General features: G+C 42.1%; 1 protein-coding gene across 1 annotated transcript; it reads right to left on the reverse strand.

The window, feature by feature from the left end:
• Positions 1–316: 316 nt before the first annotated feature.
• Positions 317–12,681, reverse strand: KIN (Kin17 DNA and RNA binding protein; the record flags this gene model as incomplete). The annotated part of the gene is made up of 10 exons (XM_029084943.1): positions 317–416; positions 2,018–2,086; positions 2,900–2,950; positions 3,432–3,555; positions 8,375–8,432; positions 8,754–8,802; positions 10,282–10,463; positions 11,413–11,535; positions 11,664–11,707; positions 12,587–12,681. Coding segments are annotated over 10 exons (895 nt in total), but the record flags the coding sequence as incomplete, so codon positions are not given.
• Positions 12,682–14,752: the final 2,071 nt, after the last annotated feature.

Genomic DNA, 14,752 nt, shown 5'->3' on the forward strand with positions numbered 1-14,752 from the left:
TTCAGCTGGCAGCTGAAGAGACATACTTTCATCTCGACAGATGAACTCATTCCTAAAGCACTTTTGCCTTCTCAGAAAATAATCTAATTCTTCTGAGGAGGGATTGTGAAGGCTCAAAGCAGAAGCAATGTAATAATTCCCTAGAGAGTAACAAGAGGATATTTGGGAAATGATCAGAGTACCTTATGAAATGCTGTTCCAAGAGCAAGATGGCTGTTGTTATAGTACTTTCAAGTGGATGAATTATAGTTTAAAACAACTGAAATGTAAGATTTGCAGTGACAGCTAAGATGAAAAATGAACAAAACAGCTATACCTGGTGCAGGTATTACAGTCTCCAGATGCGTCTGATCAAGCTTCAGTTTGTCTCCAGAATCAATCATCTTCACAACTGCTGTGTATTTGTCAATCACTTCCTGTTGTGAAATGCAATCAGAAAAACAAAAAAATTATCTAAATTTACATTACAAAATTAAAAAAACTGCACTTGTACATTTTGAAAAGCAGGAAGGAATTCTGAGCTGTCCTAAAGGCATCCAGCTTTCACAAACTGATGACTGGCCCCACTCTGAAGTTAAGGCTAGATTAAAAGGGCTCCCCTTGAACACTGATGACTGGTGTAATTGACCACTAATTTTGGTGGACTTGTCTAAAGGTTTTGTCAACCTTTGGGTCAGCTATCTTAGCTGTCCTCTCAAAGATAAAAAGAAAATTAGAGGCATTTTTCCCCCTGGGGAGGCTAAGCTGGCTGGAAGCCACACAGTGACAACTGGGATACATCTCCACGAGGTAAAATGTCAGTGATCATCTTTGCACCCAGCATAATCCACGTTCTACCTCTCATATTCAGAGCAAAATGGGGGACTGCCACTGGGACTCATAAACCCTCCCAGATGCCTACCAAAACCAGCTGTGATTCTGAGCTCTGTACACTTTTGTCAATCATTCAAAACACACCTGGGTGTCATCTTTGGTGCTCTTGCCAGAGACTGTTGAGCTCTGGACTACCTAGTACCACATCATTTCCCCTGTACTCTGCATTAGTGAGGCCACACCTTGAGTACTGTGTTCAGCTCTGGGCCCCTCAGTTCAGGAAGGACATTGAGGTGCTGGAGCGGGTCCAGAGAAGAGCAACGAGGCTGGTGAAGGGACTTGAGCACAAGTCCTATGAGGAGAGGCTGAGGGAGCTGGGGTTGTTTAGTCTGGAGAAGAGAAGGCTTAGAGGTGACCTCATCACTCTCTTCAACTACCTGAAGGGAGGTTATAGCCAGGTGGGGGTTGGTCTCTTCTCCCAGGCAACCAACAATAGGACAAGGGGGCATGGGCTCAAGCTCTGCCAGGGGAGGTTTAGGTTAGATGTTAGGAAGAAATTCTTTACAGAAAGGGTAATCAGGCACTGGAACGGCCTGCCCAGAGAGGTGGTGGATTCACCATCCCTGGAGGTTTTTAAAAAGAGATTGGACGTGGCCCTTAGTGCCATGATATAGTAATTGGAGTTGGATCAGGGGTTGGACTTGATGATCTTGGAGGTCTTTTCCAACCCAATGTATTCTATGATTCTATGATTTCACTGGCAGTGGCTAAAAGAAAGCACTCCTGAACAACAGAGGAGCTTACAGCTTGAAGGTTTTGTAGCCAAATGGGATCTTGTTCAAAGGCAGCCTGCTGCTTAAATATCAGTGCAAAACTGATTAGGTTGAGATTAAAATGCAATTGCACTGCTCTTGGTCATATCACATGGACAAAGTGACTATTCTCCACGATGGATGTGTTAATAGGGACAAATTATGCAAGATAAAACCGTGCTTAAGAAAGAATCACTGAGTAAATGCCATTAAACCAATTCAGAAATTCACTCCCTACCCAGAACAAGTCCCAGTAAAGTTAAGGTGACATTTCAGCCCCCGTCAGTGTTGACTAAAGGCTGAACAACTTGCACAATGAAACAAAATTTCACAAGTCATCTGATACCAGAAAAGCCTAACCAATGCCACATGCTTCCATTTGCATGCTTTACCTTAACAACTGCCTTCTTCTTGTGATACTTCTCTCCAAGCTTTTTTGTTATAATTTTTACAATGATTTCCTGGAAGATTTGAAAGGAGAAAAAATAAAATAAAATACCAAAATATACAAACAACCACACAGTCTAAACTAATTGCCCATTCAGGTCACTGACTCCAACCACAGACTGCACAGCACAGCGTAGGAAACAACTGTAAAGATTCTGCATGCAGGATCTTGTCTTTATCCTCAAATTATTGCCTCAAAGGAGTATCTCTGAAGACTTTTTTTGTTGTTTTACAAGTACAGTTACACTTGAATTCAGGATATAATGTGACAGCCCACAATGGGACAAAGGCAGAACTTCTTGATCTAGAAGTTCAGTGTCCTGGTTTTGCTAGGATAGAGTTAATTTTCTTTTTAGTAATTAGAATAGTTGTATTTTACTTTCAGTGTTTCAGTTCAGACATATTATGAGAAGAACGTTGATAACCAGGACATCCAGTCAATAAGAAGAAGCTGAGATGAGGTCTCTCAGCTCAAAAGGCTGATGTTGATTTCTACATCTCTGTGCCTGCCAACTACTACTGCAGAAAGAAGGCGGCTGTAAGTAGCATCATGATTTAAACACGATCTGTAGAGACTCACAGTACCAACTCTTTAGTCAGAAAATTCCACCCCATCTGAGATCAGGCATATGATGCTCCAGACTGCAGATCATACTCAACCAGAAGAGTAATTTCTCTCAGATACTGTAATATTTCACATTTGGCAGCATGTAAAATAAGAGTGAATTTAGGTTTGGAATCTGCTTTTGGATCTTTACACAAATCAACAGCTGCTTTAGAGTTGCAGAATTGTTTGTATTTAATATAATAATTTTTAAGACACTTACAGGCTGCAACCAGTAGTCTCTTCGAGATGCTCTTTTCTTCTCCTCTTCAAGCTACAGAACAACAACAAATAATCACCATTTACTTCCTCCTTTCACTGCAGTTTTCCCATGCCTCTGAAAAGCTGAACCAATTCTCCAGGCCCACATCAAGTGGGGAATAAAAAAAAACAAAACCCAAAACTAAAAAAGGGTAAGTCAGTGTGTGCTTGCTGCATAAAAATCAATCTGATGAGATCCAGGAATCCATATTTAATGATGAAGATTTATATTTGGTTTTGTCAAGTGTTACTAGATATTTTCTTCTCTTCCAAAAGCTGTACTCCTTTACTTCCAACTTCTCAGATGTCTGGGGAACAGGCACACATGAGCAGTAGAAACCAGTTTTAATGGGGAACTGAAATAATTTTGCCTGATAATAGTCTGAATTCCACATGAACTGAAGGTCTGAGGTCACTTCAAAGGGATGCCCTGGTAAAGTGGACATAGCCACAGGCATGGGGTTAGAAAGACACAGATCCTGCATGATTATTACCTCCATAATCTCATCCAGTGCAGATTTCTTCTTTTTCTCTTTGGACTGACCAGAACTATGAGCTGATTCTTTTCTTTTAACTGCCCCTTCCACCATCTTCAGTGCACTCGGTCCAAGGACACTGCTGGAAGAGTAAGATGGTGTTTTCACAGCAGACCTTAAATTGTCTCCTCTATCAAGACGCATTTGAAGAGCTGGTTGTGCAAAAAGGCCTGCTGATCTATTTAATTTCAGTTGTGCAAGTCACCTTCCAGACCCTGCAAGCCTCCTTCTCTAGGACTGCATTTAGCAGCTAGAACTGATCTCCTTGGGGTGTAAAATCCATGTCCACTGACGTTTGCTGCTAGCAGTCCAGCACAATGAAAACAACCTAACAGTTTATCAGCGCAAAAGCAAAGACTTGAGTGGGGACTTGAGTTCAATGGAGATAAGGTTTTCAAATTCAAGGACAAACTTGTGGCTTTAGAGAAGCCACCTGGACAGAGCAATTCTCAAACACGGTAGATGTCTACAATTCCTTCCAGACAGAGATACTTAACCTATCTGTCAGAGGGAGAAAATACATGGTAATCTGCAGAAAAGGGCTCCACACCCAGCAAATAAACATCATCTTCACAATCATATTAAAAACAGGCACACAGCCTATAAGTTATGAAAGAAAAGAGCAATTGGCACAAAAAGTTACATCTCAGGGATGAAGAAACATTGAAGTAAAGTGAGAACTGCCTAAAGGTAGCTTGATTTAAGCCATTTTTATAAAAAAAAAAAATTGACTGTGGTAAAAAAAATTTAGGTGTTCTCTCATCCAGAAAGATGAAGGCTGCAGTGAGGTGGACAATGAGGTAATATTAGTTAGGCCTTACAACAAATCACACGTTCTGCCTGTGGTGGGGATGTTCAATATACCAGCAAAGGGAAGATATGTACCAGGGATGAAGACACGGAAATGGCAGTAGAAACAAAATTGAAAGGAAAATAATTGTATTGCAGAGGAAGACTGGATAATCTTCACAGCAGAGTTCTAGAAGCAAAAGCACATTAAATCACAAATCCAATAGCAAGTATTTAAAATAAAATCTCATAAAGGGTAACATACAATTAAAACATAACAACTGCAGTGCCTACATTTAAGAAGGAAAACACATCTACCTGCAAGGCTACTAAGGGATTCCTGGGTGTCAATACTGTAACAAATCTTATTTAACATATTTATTAAGAGCTCTGAGACAAAGAGTGAGAGACCTCCAACGTTGTTTGGGTGTGTCATCGATATGGAAGACAAAAGAAAGAAGTGGACACCAGAATGGACTGGTTTATCTTGAAAACCATGTTTTAAAGAAGACAAAATTCAACAGCACATTATGCAGGCTCACATACTCTGGAAAAGTTTATTCTGATTATCTTCTATCTACTGGGAGTTGTTTAAGAACAAGAAAAGCAGAAAGTGTCAGGCTATAATCACAGATGACAGCCACCAGTGTGGACCAGCCATGAAAGAGTCAAATGCAATCCTAGGAGGCATCAAGGCAAACAGGCATTAGTGCCTTGTATAAGCCATGGTGACATTTCATATGCAGCATGCACAAATTCCATCAGCTCCCCTGTTCAAGATTAGCTGAAACGGTAACAAGGACAAGAGAGGGTGTGGAGTCTCCATCTCTGGACATGTTCAAAACCTGCCTGGACGTTTTCCTGTGCAACCTGCTGTAGGGAACCTGCTTTGGCATGGGGGGGTGGACTGGATGATCTCCAGAGGTCACCTCCAACCCCCACCATTCTGTGATTCTGTGACAAGGAAGGGCTATTCAGTGTATCAGGGGAATGGGGAGATGAGGCCAGCACTGTGTAGGCCTGCTTGTGCAGCGCAGTGAAGGCTGAGAGGCTAAAACTGTTCTCTACAAATACATTGAGAAAGCAAAAAACTAGGGAGAAAAATATTTGTGCTAAACATCCATACCAACATGAGAGCAACTGGTATAAACTATCCATGACTATATTTACCTGAGAAATTACAGACAAGGTGCTAACCATCAGAGCAAACAGGTTTTGAAGGAATTTCCCTTGGGAGTAGAGTGCTGTGGAAAGCCTAACTGTGTACAGTGGAGGCTGGTCAGTGTGTGGACAGGACTGTACACTGGTACACCTGCAGTACTGTGCACAGGAGCCAGTGACCTTGGCAACAGCCTCTGCTCATTCCTTAATTAGAAGTAATTCTAATCTCACTTGTCCACTGAGTGAGTTAAGCAGGGATTTGAGGATGTAAGTTCTTGAGGGGAAAACAGTAAACCCAGGGCTCCCAGTCTTCCCAATGGCACTCAGCATCAGAAGCCGTGCCTGCAGTGGCAGTGGTGACTCCCAGTTTCATGTCAGCCACACAGACACTCAAGGCAAAGCCCACCTCCCCTGTCACTCTTCTTCTCAGCAAGGCTCCAACTCCAACTCTGTACCTATCTGTGTTCAGATACTCCTCAAACTCCACCATCCACTACCTATGATCTCCTGGTCCTATTTCTGCACCCTGCTCAGGAAATACAAGTGCCAGGTTCCTGTAGCCTGTGATGCAAGCAGAGAAGGTGGGAAGCCAGGAAGTCCTAGTGCACGCTGTGCTGGGGTACTGGACATCATGTTGAACTCAACTGATCCTCAGTAACAGCCAACAGCAGCAGAACACACCTTTACACTGACACAGGGAAGCACTTTCCACATATCACAGAATCACAGAATGGTAGAGGTTGGGAGAGACCTCTGGAGATCACCTAGTCCAACCCCCCTGCCAAAGCAGGTTCACCTAGAGCAGGTTGCACAGGAAAACGTCCAGGTGGGTTCTGAACATCCCCAGAGATGGAAACTCCACAACCTCTCTGGGCAGCCTGTCCCAGGGCTCCATCACCCTCACAGCAAAGTTTTTCATCATGTTTAAGTGGAACCTCCTGTGTTCCAGCTTGTGCCTGTGGTCCCTTGTCCTGTCACTGGCCACCACTGAAAAGAGTCTGTCCCCATCCCCACCCCCTTGACACCCACCCTTTAGATATTTATAAACATTAATAAGGTCTCCATAGGACTCTGAAGTGATTCCTGTATCACCAGTGACATACAAACCACCGCCCGGTCACTTTACCAAGAAGTGGGTATCCTAATTTTGCTTCTACACCACCATTACAAAGTTCACAGACCAATATCTCTCATAAGCTATGAAAAAATTAGATTACTGGATATATGATTTTACAAATTTTAGCAAGTACCTTAAGTACTCTTCACTGAAACTATTCAAGTGAGTGTCTGAATTAAGTTTCAGACTCATCTTAAGCACAACTCAATGCTCAGGGATAATTTACAAGTTTTCCTCAAAGCCTGAAATCTGTCTCTATTACTGCAAAGAACTCCTTTATTGTCTCATTTTCTGCCTGGCATATCTCCTATCAGATATCTTATCTAAGAGCTAAGCTGGTGATGAGAGGAAAGCTTTCGTTTTACCTGCAATACATTTAATTACAGTATTGCCTCACATGAAAATATGTACTGCTCATCAAACAGTTTCACAGACTGCTCTAAGTCAGTACTGTTCGGATTATTGATCCCTTTTGCTCGTGGTTATATGATGACAATTAAATGTGTGAGCTTTAGAAAGATTTAGGGACCTTGACAGGCTTGAGAGGTGGGCCTGGGCTAACCTCATGAAGTTCAACAAGGCCAAATGCAAGGTCCTGCACCTGGGTCGGGGCAACCCCAAGCACAAAGGCTGGGTGATGAGGGGATTGAGGCCAGCTCTGAAGAGAAGGACTTGGGAGTGGTGTTGGACGAGAAGCTCAACATGAGCCAGCAATGTGCGCTTGCAGCCAACCATATCCTGGGCTGCATCAAAAGAAGTGTGGCTAGCAGATTGAGAGAGGTGATTCTCTCACTCTACTCCGCTCTCATAAGGCCCCACCTGGAGTGCTGCATCCAGTTCTGGAGCCCCCAGCACAAGAAAGACATGGACCTGTTAGAAGGAATCCAGAGGAGACCACGAGGATGATGCGAGGGCTGGAGCACCTCTGCTATGAGCACAGGCTGAGAGATTTGGGGGTCTTCAGCCTGGAGAAGAGAAGGCTTACGATAGATCTTATATACCAATATATATACCAGTATATACCAATACCTGAAGGGGGCCTACAAGAAAGCTGGGGAGGGACTTCGGACAAGGGCAGTTAATGATAGAAAGAGGGATAATGGCTTTAAACTGGAAGAGGGAAGGTTTAGATGAGATATTAGGAAGAAGTTCTTCACTGTGAGGGTGGTCAGACATTGGAACAGGTTGCCCAGAGAAGCTGTGGCTGCTCCTCCCTGGAAGTGTTGAAGGCCAGGTTGGATGAGGCTTTGAGCAACCTGGTCTAGTGGGGGGTGTCCCTGCTGATGGCAGGGGGGTTGGAACTGGATGATCTTTAAGGTCCCTTCCAACCCTAATAATTCTATGATTCTATGATTTACATCACATAGATTCAGCTTCTTCAATGATGATCAGAGAAAGTATGACCTCCAATTAGACAAGGCAATCAAACCTCTTAGGAATGAAAATAAACAATGCATACCCATTTGTAGAAGGCAGCTGGGACTAGATGGCATTCACTGCAAGTGCTCTGACTGGATCCCTTACCCACCCTTTACACATAACAGTATCTTCTCTGAGGAACCTAGAACTGCCTATTACTTTATAGGTACCTGCCATGAACCACAGTGAATACAAGAAGGCTCCTCACAGTACACATTTAAGATAAACCCATTCATCCAATTTAAAAACAGAAGTAACCACAAAGTCTCATAGTATCCCCTCCTGAATAACATGACAGGATGAGATATTAGACTCCAAATATTTCAGGACAAGATACATCTTCCTGTCCATACAAATATCATTGTCACATAAGCGCTTTGCAACAGTAAGGGTTACCCTTAAATTCTTTTCTCACCTTGTTTTAGAAGATGCTGCTATTGAAGTACTTGCTCCTTTGTTTAAATTAAATGTAACTAAAAAATAAAAAGACATTACTCTATTTCTATCTTTAAAAATAACTGCATTGAAGGATGTTACAATTTTAAAAATCTGCAAATGGAAAAGATCATAAATTTGAAAATATTTACTCATCTATGTTTTGGTTCTGCTTTTAAAATAAATTACTGGAAACATTATAAGAAAGAATACTCTGTATTTCCATATTCCACTGCTCTTCATGATTGATCTCGAAGCACTTTATGAAGCACTGAGCAGGACTCAATGCTCATCTTGTTTTAATCACAAAATCAGCTTCAGTAGGTTCTAGAAAATGACACATATAAAAATCTGGTTACCTTTTTCTTCTTCATTTTCTCTGTTCAGTTCAGTATAGACTGGCTTTTCCTGCCAAAAGAACACAAAACACATTTCAAGAGCCAAACAGAACACTGAGCCAAGATACCACTTTTTGGTGATCATTAATGACCTCAGTTTTACAGACTACTGAGAGATTATTACAAGCAACTGTAATATTCAACCTGGCTTGATTTTATGAAGATTATAAATTGGAAACATTATCTCATTATAGGCTCCTGTGCAAAATTCTCTAATTAACACTCTCTACAGAGATGCTGTCTAAACTTGCTCGATTCCAGCATGAAAGGAAAGTGGCCTTATTGTAGCAGTTTTCTGTTTGAACCAGCATGATTAGACTGGTTTCTGGACAGACTGACAACCCAAAGAAGGAAATTCTGGAATCTTTACAAATTTTTAGCTCTGAAGGTTCAGACCATTTACATTTCAATTAGTTTTAAATTAAGAAAAAGATAATTGTTTACAACAGCATTTAAATATACCTATCAATATCCAGGATGAAATGGGAGGTTCCAGTCCCAGGCAACAACATGTATGGAAGTCATGGAATGAGGCCAAATAAACAGATCCCAAATACCACACCAGCACTATTGAAACAGAACTTTTCACTATGCAGATGTGATTACTCCAGCTCCCCCTGGTTATCTCAGCCTCCCCACTCTACAAGATACTTGTTATTTGCAGTCCTAAAAGTTGTGAAATGCTATAAACAAAGACATGCCATGCTGGTTACTGTATTGTTTACTCTCCCTTCCTAAATTCAAGAGTGATTTCTAAGTCACTAATCACTTGAAGAGCAGTAATGATTACTCCTTTAGTACTAAAGCAAGCCAGGTACAAAGTAACTCCAAGTCTTCCTCCAGAGCAAGTTATCATCTAAGATAACCAAAAATTCAGAATATAAGTGAATTGATGTGATGATTCAAGTATGGAAGAAGACAGTCTAAAAAAAAGTCTGAAATGGCCAGGATGAGACACTAGAGCTATAGGATACAATTCCAGTAGATTCCAAAATCACATCAAATCCAAAAGGAGCTGAAATCTCAGCCTCATTTTATTTATTTCATAGAATCATAGAATGGTTTGGATTGGAAGGGACCTTAAAGATCATCTAGTTCCAATCCCCCTGCCATCAGCAGGGACACCCAATTCCATAAAGGACCTTTGCTCATCAGCTGTCAAAATCACCAGCAAGTTGGGTAGTCAAGGAAATGTAACAAACTGCAGTTTCAACAGAAACAAGTTAATCAAGGCTGGTATGAGAAGTATCTGGAGAAAGACTATTCCCTGTGGCTTAGAAAAGAGCAACAATGCAGCCAAGTATGCCCATTGCTCCCCAGCTTGAACTGGTAATCAGCTTGTAACTTGAGGCATGAAGATTCCTCATCACCTTCTAAGTGACTGCAAAGAAAATACCACTGCAAGGATCCCAGTAGCATCCAATTCACCATTAATTTAACCAAGAGGATTTTTGAGCTGAAGGTTGACATACTGCATAATTTTCCTCACCAGTTCTTTCCCCTCCAAACCTCTTCTAACTTGCTGTTCAATGAATTTAGCAGTTTTTTCTTCATCATCAAGATCTTGTTTCTTCTTTCTCTCTTGTTCTTGTTGCCTGCGAATAGTCTCTGGGTCCCTATCAATATATTGAATATACCAGCCTTTTGGAGTCTCGTCAACCTTGCAAAGACCTAAACAGTCAACACAAGATAGAGTAAGATTAATACTCACAAAAGTAAGAAAGGGACAAAGAAAATATCAAGATCATTTTCACAGTCCACCTTCGCTATAACAATGCAGATACTTTATCAGAGACAATATACCCCTTACCAGCCTGGTAAAACTGACTTTGAATTATCTTTAGTATGTGCTTCAGCCCTTCAGCAAGCCAGTTCTATTTGGAAATAGGCCAGAGCATGTAATAAAGTGGATGGAGTGTTTTATAATACTTCCCTTACTGAAGAAAATGTTTCCTTCCCATTGTTTTAACAAGGAAGAAAACAGAAATCTAACATATATAAACAATACACACTAATAGCATCACACTGCAGGAAAACTTTACTATGCTACGTTATTGTTACTCTCGCTAGAGTGACTTTTCAAACACTCATGAGTGTATCCTGTAGGACACAGGCAATCAGGGCCAAAGTAAACTTTCTGTCATACCACAGTGCCACTTAATCTCTCTTCCTCCCACTGAACACAAAAGTGAAGATCTCAAGCTTTAACCCTTTTGTTATGCCAGAAATTAAAAAGACTGCTTGTTTCTTGTCACCTTAAATATGGAAGGATTCTGTAGTCATAAGAAATGTTCTATCATAGTTTTTCATTTTTAAATGGCAACTGTTGGAAGTTGATTTAGAATTCAGCAATACCTCCAGTAAATATAGAGCAACAGATGAAACAAAGGAAAGTTTCATGATTGATGCATTTATCCCTGACTTCTGACATTTTTCACAAGCAAATTCCTAATGGTTAGCACAGAAATATGTTTGGAAATCTGTTAATACATACGCAGGAGGAGAGGAGAAGAAAGAAAAAGGAAATGGGAAAACTAACATAAATGTTTACTGATCATTTATCAGCAATGCAATTACCCACTAATTATAAAACTTCCCAGCCCTGAGCAACTACATTTACCTTCTCTCCCCAGCCATTTAGTAAAATCAGTCAGCGTCTCCCACTGCGTGGCATTCATGTGGATGTGTTCTCGATGACTGATATATTCGTTGTACACAATATTATTGTGGACTCTCTTTGTTCCTGAAATACAGAATTATTATTATTATTAAATGTAACTAAGAGACCTAGAAGAAAGCAACCAAAACTTCTTGCACTGAACTAATAAAAGACAAACAAACAAACAAGCAAACAAACAGTAAAATATTTACCAAATCGCCTCCTGAGCAGTTCTAGGAAATCATTTCGGAATTCCCTCAGGGGAGAAAAAGAAAGTATTTTAGTAAAACTTGAGCAATTACAAAGCAATTTGCTATTGTCATTAACAATGAAATATCTGTGGTATAAAAATGAGTATTCTTCTGAACTGAACATGATGAAATTCAGGGACTCATTTCCCTTTTTCAGTAAGGTAGCATTAATTGCAGTAGGTATGCACAAAGAAACACAATATAGTACCTGCAAGCACAAGTTAAAACTTCAAAAGGATAATATCATTTCAAACTGATAAAAAGGAAAGAACAAAATCTAAACACTTCCCACTAATTGCTGGTATTTCATTACCCAGTATCTTCCCAAGTTGACTGACACAAAACACAGGACAAAGGGCAGCAGTGGTAGAGGGGGCAGATCAATCACTCATCTCACTGCTAATTCAAAGGCTGGAGCATAAAGCCTCGCTTCAGGCTCGTGCTAAGACAGCTCCAGTCAACCCAGCTGTCTGTGCAGGTCAGCTGGACAAAGGACTGGGGGAAACTGTGGGACATTAGTCACACCCCTGACTTGTTATCTCTCTGTAATGGTTCTTTCAGCTCTTTGTAACTCTGCCTGTGTGGCAGTCACTCAGCTGGGGCGGAACAGGTGACGTACTGTGTAACACAGAGCAACCTAAAACAGAACTCAGACACGCAATAAAACTGTCAGATTTGATAAAATACCACAGCTCCCTGAAATCTCTTACGTGCATTCAAAAGTGGCATTGCCTAAACTTTCAAATTGTCATTAAAAAAAGAGCTGATACTAAAATGTTTCAGAATAAAGTATCTTCAATGGGACATGACCGGGCCTTAGAGGTATGGCCGAGCAGATGTGATACAGAAATGAAGACCTGGGTAAGAATATAGAACAAACTCACTCAGAAAAGTAATCCATGAATTGCTGAGGATTTTCAGAAGCCAGCAGCAATTGCCTCTGGTGGGACTCAGACATGCAGTGACATTTGAAGCCATTCTATAAAAGAAAAATAAATACTTTGTCTGTCTTTGTCTCAATTTGTAACACTTGTAGAGTTGAAGAGAATTAAAATCAACGATTTGTAAGTGACATTCCTTGGAAGCTCCACAGAAAATGCCTTAACTCAGCCACAGCCTAGCATGGGTGGTTGCTCCTCCTGACCAGGGAAGCTAGAAACAAAACTCTTCCCAAGGTCAAGAGTCTCCTGTTGTACCAGGAGCACTCAAGCTATGGACTGTGACAGTCTAAGCACTTCTGGCACAGGGCTGAAGTTAAAAGAGCTCCCCAAACAGCACCCAGACATAGGACATTTGACTGCATCCTTTTTTTGGATATCATCATGCTCTTTCATCACAATATGATTAAATCTACAGCAAATGTCACTCCATGAGACCTCTTCCCCCCCTTAAAAAAGATCTGGTTGTAAAGCAGTGAAGTTTTTTTCGCTTGTAGTCACTGGAAGACAATAGGATTTGAGCTTCTTGGGCTAAAGAGAGAGAGGGGCAGAAACAGCTGAAGAACAATAGCATTAAACATCCACAGGATGCTTTACTTCTCTTCTCTAAGACACATTATAGAGGTGGAAAACAGAACAGAAAACTAAAAGCACAGTTAGCCCAAGTGGAGGTACTTTTGGAGCACAACTCTGGTGGAATTCAAGATGAAGAGGACACTCACATCCCATAGGCATCTGGGTCCAAGTGAACAGACAAGTGAAAAAAAGAGCGGGAAGCTTCAGAGAAAAAGCATCTCTCTGTAATAGGAGAAGAAGGGAAGAAACCAAGATAATCACAAGGAGCCTTCAGCACAGGAAAGACATGGACCTGTTGGAGCAGGTCCAGAGGAGGCCACAAAAATGATCAGAGGGATAGAACACCTCTCCTGTGTGGACAGGCTGAGAGAGCGGAGGTTGTTCAGCCTGGAGAAGAGAAGGCTCCAGGGAGACCTTATTGTAGTCTTCCAATATTTAAAAGGGGCCTACAAGAAAGATGGAGACAGACTTTGTAGCAGGGCCTGTAGTGATAGGAAAAGGAGTGATGGTCTTAAACTAAAAGAGGGAAGATTCAGACTAGATATAAGGAAAAATTTTTTAACGATGAGGTTGGTGAAACACTTGCCCAGTTTGCCCGGAGAGGTGGTAGGAGCCCCATCCCTGGAAACATTCAAGGTCAGGTTGGATGGGGCTCTGAGCAACCTGATCTGGTTGAAGATGTCCCTGCTCACTGCAGGGGGGTTGGACTAGATGGCCTTGAAAGGTCCCTTCCAACCCAAACCATTCTGTGATTCTGTGAAAAGAGACCTCACAGTGCTCCAGACGTGCATCCCTTGGGCATATCACTGTACCCACTCTGTCCCCAAAGGAAATCACAGCTACCCTCAACTACCCCCCAGGGAGGACGGGAGTCACCTAATTCTGAACCTCATTTACCTTTCAAGGTGTATATGAGGGAATCACCCCTCCAGGGGTTTGGGGGCCACCCTGTGCTCCCTCTCATCCTGGGCTGACCAGTCACTCTACAGAGGACTGAATGTCCCAAGAGATGGATCAGGGACAACACACTTTCTCCACAGTGGATGAGGACTACACCCATGGGGGACTGGGGATTCCAGTAGGATCACCCCACAAATGGGAACCCTCCAGGTCCCACCAATTTGCTCGCAAGGGGACTGTGGTACCTACAATAGAGAGGTGAGAACCCCAAAAGGAGAATATGGGCCCTCTCCAATGCTCCCCTAAAGAGAGGCAGGGCTCCTCATGCTCCCAGCAGCGAGGCCAGGATGGTCCCTGGGAGGATGGCACCCCACAGATGGGATCGGAGCCCCCATAAAGAGACTGCGGACGCTTACAAGGAGAACATGAGCCAGCCTTGTACCCCCCCACAAAGGGCCTGGGGAACCCCACAAGAAGGCTATAAGGCTCCATACCCTCTAAGAGAATCGCACGCCCCATAGAAGGATTAGGGAGCCGAATAAGGCTGATCAGAGACCCTCCATGTCCCCCTCAATGGCACTGGGGACGCTTAGAAGGGAGATCAGAGCCCCCACAAGCGGCTTGAGGACCTCAACC

The sequence above is a fragment of the Antrostomus carolinensis genome, unplaced genomic scaffold (assembly GCF_000700745.2).
Source record: "Antrostomus carolinensis isolate BGI_N321 unplaced genomic scaffold, ASM70074v2 scaffold3580, whole genome shotgun sequence".
NCBI lineage: Eukaryota > Metazoa > Chordata > Aves > Caprimulgiformes > Caprimulgidae > Antrostomus > Antrostomus carolinensis.